Source organism: Centruroides sculpturatus, unplaced genomic scaffold (assembly GCF_000671375.1).
Source record: "Centruroides sculpturatus isolate CEXI.00-Female unplaced genomic scaffold, Cexi_2.0 scaffold315, whole genome shotgun sequence".
Taxonomy (NCBI): domain Eukaryota; kingdom Metazoa; phylum Arthropoda; class Arachnida; order Scorpiones; family Buthidae; genus Centruroides; species Centruroides sculpturatus.
In genome coordinates, this window is record NW_019384544.1 from 471270 (window position 1) to 475859 (window position 4590).

Sequence of the window (4590 nt, forward strand, 5' to 3'; positions counted from 1 at the left end):
ATTATCTAGTATTAGATTTTCAGACTGACAACTTTATAATATAATTTATTAACTAAAAGTATTGTTTTTTTTTTTATTAAAAAAATAGTAATTTGAATAGATTTATGGTTGTGGATAAACTACTTTAATTTAATAAAACATTTTATTTTTAGTTTTAATAATTTGGCAATTATAAAAAATACATAACTATTAATTATAAAAAAATTACCAATTAAAAAGTTGGAGAAGCAGTAGCGTATGTGCATAGTTTGACAAAATAAAGCAGCATTTGACTGTGTGTCATACTGTAAGGGATGCAAAGGTTAGGGAATTTGTACAAAGTCATCAACTTTGTTCCCTATTATCCCACCAGAAGTAATGACCGTAACACTGCGCTTTATTTGATCTATCATCTTTCTATGCTCTTTTAGTTTTTTGTTGTCAGGAAAGTCATAGAATTTAAAATTTCAGTTGTAGAGCCCACTCTAGGAAACACCATAAGGTTTCCTCACCAATATTTCATTGGATGATCAATTGATCTGAACTCTTCAGGTTAATATTTCAAAATTTCTTTACCATTTACATGCTGTCAGGAAAAATAATAGCACATGCAGCATAAATACACTGAGTCACTGGTTCCATTTGTAGTTCTCGGAGAATTTCATTGCACTTTGTCTACCCTGCAATTCTCACATACTTACTTATAGGATTAGATCAACATCTAACTTAAGAATGATAATGACTGCACGTTATTACGTTGAGGCCGAGAGACATTTTTAAGTTGTCTTTTCGTTATTTACTTGAAGAATAAGATAACGTAAAGCTTTGGTTAGTTAAGTAAAGTGTATTTTATTTTGCATATTTTGGGATCTACTAATTTTGATTTTATTAAGGACTAAAGATTGAATATTATCAGTTATTTAATGTTACATAGAGGATTTTTATATAAAAGTGGTGAAATATGACGCTTGATTTGAAAATTGACATGAATTTAAAGACACCGGTTTATTTGTTTTATTACATATGCATTTCGGAATGATGTATATTTTCATTCCCTTTCAGTGAAGTTAAAAAATAGTTTCAACAATTTTTTTAACTTTGCCGAAGATGGAACAAAAATATACATCATTCTGAAATTATGATAAATTAAACAAATAAAGTCATTGTCATTGGAAACCTTTGGATGTTAGAAGTGCCGTATTGAAATTCTCGGACTGCTTACAGAGAAAAGAAAAAGAAAAAAAAAAAAAAAATTCTGAAATTCTAAGATTTTAAGAAATGCTTTTTATATGATTATTGTAAATGAACTAAGAATAAAATCTTGTTTACATAGAAAAAATATTGAATCTTTTTATGAATATTTATATTATTTTCTTACGTATTGATGTTTTAACGAAGGCTAAAATTTTACTTTTCAGCAGTGAAAGGGAAAAAGACTTATTATATATATCAGCAACTAGATTTGATGGTCTGGATATTCTGAAAAAAATGATTGAAGATAAACTGATGGAAAATACAGGAAGACTTGTGAAAGTTTTCAGAGTACCTTCTGGAGGAATGGAAATGAGGTATATTAATTGAAATTATTTATTTTCAAATATTATTTGAATAATATAGCAGATTGAAACTGAATAGTGAGAAGATATTACATATCGTAGTCGGAGTCGTTCGAGCTCTTTGGCACGTGCTAGCCGTATTGTTCCTTTTCTCGTAAAAATGTAGATTTAGTTGGATTTGTNACTTACAATCAACGCTGAGACTAAACATCATTATTTTTTAACTTCTTGCATTTAAGCTATATTTGTAAAACTATATCTAAAATGATATTGACATTTAAAAATTATGCAATCAAATTTACATTAATTGAAATTAATGATTAAATATCTTTTTGTATTAAATTACAACATTTTACACATCTTTCTGTTCAAGTTTGGTTATTAACAGTTGTGTTTTGAGTTTTAAGGATTCATTTTTTAGAATTATTTTTCTTCATCTGTTAATTAGTTTCTCATTTTCCCAATTGTTAAAAAAATCCAGCAATGACTTGCTTCACTTTCCTGGTGCCATCTGTTATATTTTTAACTATTATAAAATGGCAAAAAGCTTAACTTTGAGGATAGAGATGGGTTTTACAAAAAATTGTAAATGTTAATAACGAGTAAAATTGTCATCGAGTCCGACCCTACTGGATAGATACACGACCCCCCATTATTTCTCCTTCCCCGCCCCTTGACTTTTAATCACCAAAATTTAATAGCACCAATCCCCTAATAAACAAACCTCCCTGAAAAATTTCAGGAGTTAAGCTTCAAAGATGGTGTGCCAAACATGCAAAAAAACTAAGAGGGTATTTTTTGTATTTTCTCAAGGTCTCCATTTTTTGATTGATTGCCTTACTTTCCTGGCTGTTCCTATGTAACAATTTGAATTTAATGCTTATATTTTTTTATGTGCCATCTCTTATATATGCTATTATTCTATTATAAATGTAATCTCAGCATTCAATATTAAAAACTATAAGATTATATGTAATAAAAATGCAAGTATCCCTTGTAGACCATTGTTTCTTTCTATATTATTATTGATAGGATGAGACCTAAAGATGAGTTTATAAAAACTGAACCAATTGTGAAACATGAGTAAGGATTGGAAGCATTGTTGGTGCCTTTTAAATTCTTAGCTTTATTTGAGAGTTGTTTGCTTGTTAACCATAAAAAATGAAGAAATCTTATATAATTACAAACATTTTCATTATATTATTGTATTTTTTTTAACTTACCAATGTCCTAGTCATTTTTCTTTCCCTAACCCCTTATTGTTGGCAAGAAATGCCTGTATATTTTTAAAATGTAGTAATTTAATCTTTGTTTTTTCAATACAAGATAAATAATAATTTTAAGAGTTAGCTTTTTATATATAAAATACCAAATTTAAATTTCTATTCTATGTCCTTCACTGTATGTGGATGAATAATTGATAATTTCAATTACAGACTAAAAAATGCTTGGAAATTCTTAGTGTAGAATTAATTTTATGTAAATTGTAATACCTTATTTTGGCAATATTAATGTACCAAGAGTATTGAGATGGTAAAAAAGGAAATATTTTAATTAGTAGGATGAATGATAAAGTTAATTTTAGTACCTATAAATTTCTTAAAAATGATGATGCTGATTTTAATTATTGTTTTGTCATTTTGTAATGGCAAATGTAACTAATTGATTTATTATTTCTGAAAAATAAGCTATAAATTCCATTAATATAAGAAAAGTTTCTGTAATCATTTTATTTATTTTAACAGGTGGCTTTATAAAGAAGCTAATGTTAAAGCAACAATAGCAGATACTACAGATCCAAACTTTTTATTAATGGAAGTAGTGATATCACAAGCAGTACTGTCGAAATACATTCATAATTTCGGCAATAGTGCAATAAATCAATAATACTTTTTCGATAAATTTTTTTGCCTTAAATAATTTGAGACAAAAGTTCGTTCTGTTCTGTTAGAGGCACGTATTTATAACAATTCATTCCAAAACATGCAATTATAACTTTATTTACTGATGCTATTTAAAACTTTTCATAAAATAAAAGAAAAGAAATTGTTAAATGGTGTATTGAGCAAATATGCCTCTTCTATGAACTCGAGTCTTAAAAAAACCTTGGCACTCTTCGAGACAGGCACTTTTGCTATGATCTCTCAGGCAACTTTATGTATTCTAAAGCAATGGTCACACCTAGCAATTCCAGCTGTGTAGGCAACTGCAATAAGCATAAGTTGCATACGTCTTGTAATGTCAACGAACAACGTGACCACAACAACTCAGAAACACCTGACATTATAATAAACCAACATTCACTTCACATCCACTTTGCCTGCTATCTTTTACCTTTTCCTTTTTTAATGTGAAGGAATGTCATTCACAAATGATGGTACTTTTAATTTAGTAATGATAATATTATTTTAAATATAGCTAAAAAAACTAAACTGAAAACAGTACTTACAATCAACGCTGAGACTTTTGGTTATCTCATGGCATGCCAGTGCTTACAAATGAAGAATTAAAATTTTGTGGGCATTCGTGAGCCTGTATCAGCCGGATTGGTATTCTCACTTTCTGCCATGATGATAACTATTTTCAAGGTTGTTAGTTATCGGAAATAGCTGGAAATCGCAGGGGGTGATCACGGCTTAAGATACTAAACTAATCAATTCTTCCTATAGAAATATGTAGTCTATTCTGTGGTCAAGAGGTATTTTGAAATGGGAATATTCGATATGTGGACTCCTCAGTGCCTGTCGATTCCTTACGTAAACTTTGATCCAAAGTAAATTCAAAATGCTGAGCATTACAATTATTTGATTGTTTTCAGTGTGGTTTAAAAACACTGTTATTTTATATATATATAAATGACTAAATTGCTAAAATTTTCTTTGCTGAACCATGAACACCATTCATTTCAAAGAAAATTATTCTTTGTACGGACGGCTAGATGTATGTTTTGGTTGATGCATCCACGCATATTTTACGTGCTCCTGTTTCTTAACTCAATTTCATTGCACTTACACCGAATGCAGCTTTTCTTCAAAATGAAATTTAACGATAAATG

General features: G+C 28.8%; 1 protein-coding gene across 1 annotated transcript in view; it reads left to right on the forward strand.

Annotated features, from left to right (window-relative positions):
- LOC111623459 overlaps positions 1 to 3422 on the forward strand; it is a 34724-nt gene extending 31302 nt beyond the window's left edge. The window contains exons 16-17 of the mRNA XM_023366043.1: positions 1398 to 1547; positions 3281 to 3422. Of these exons, the coding sequence (XP_023221811.1) occupies positions 1398 to 1547; positions 3281 to 3422 (292 nt within the window). The remainder of the gene's footprint in view (positions 1 to 1397; positions 1548 to 3280) is intronic.
- Positions 3423 to 4590: the final 1168 nt, after the last annotated feature.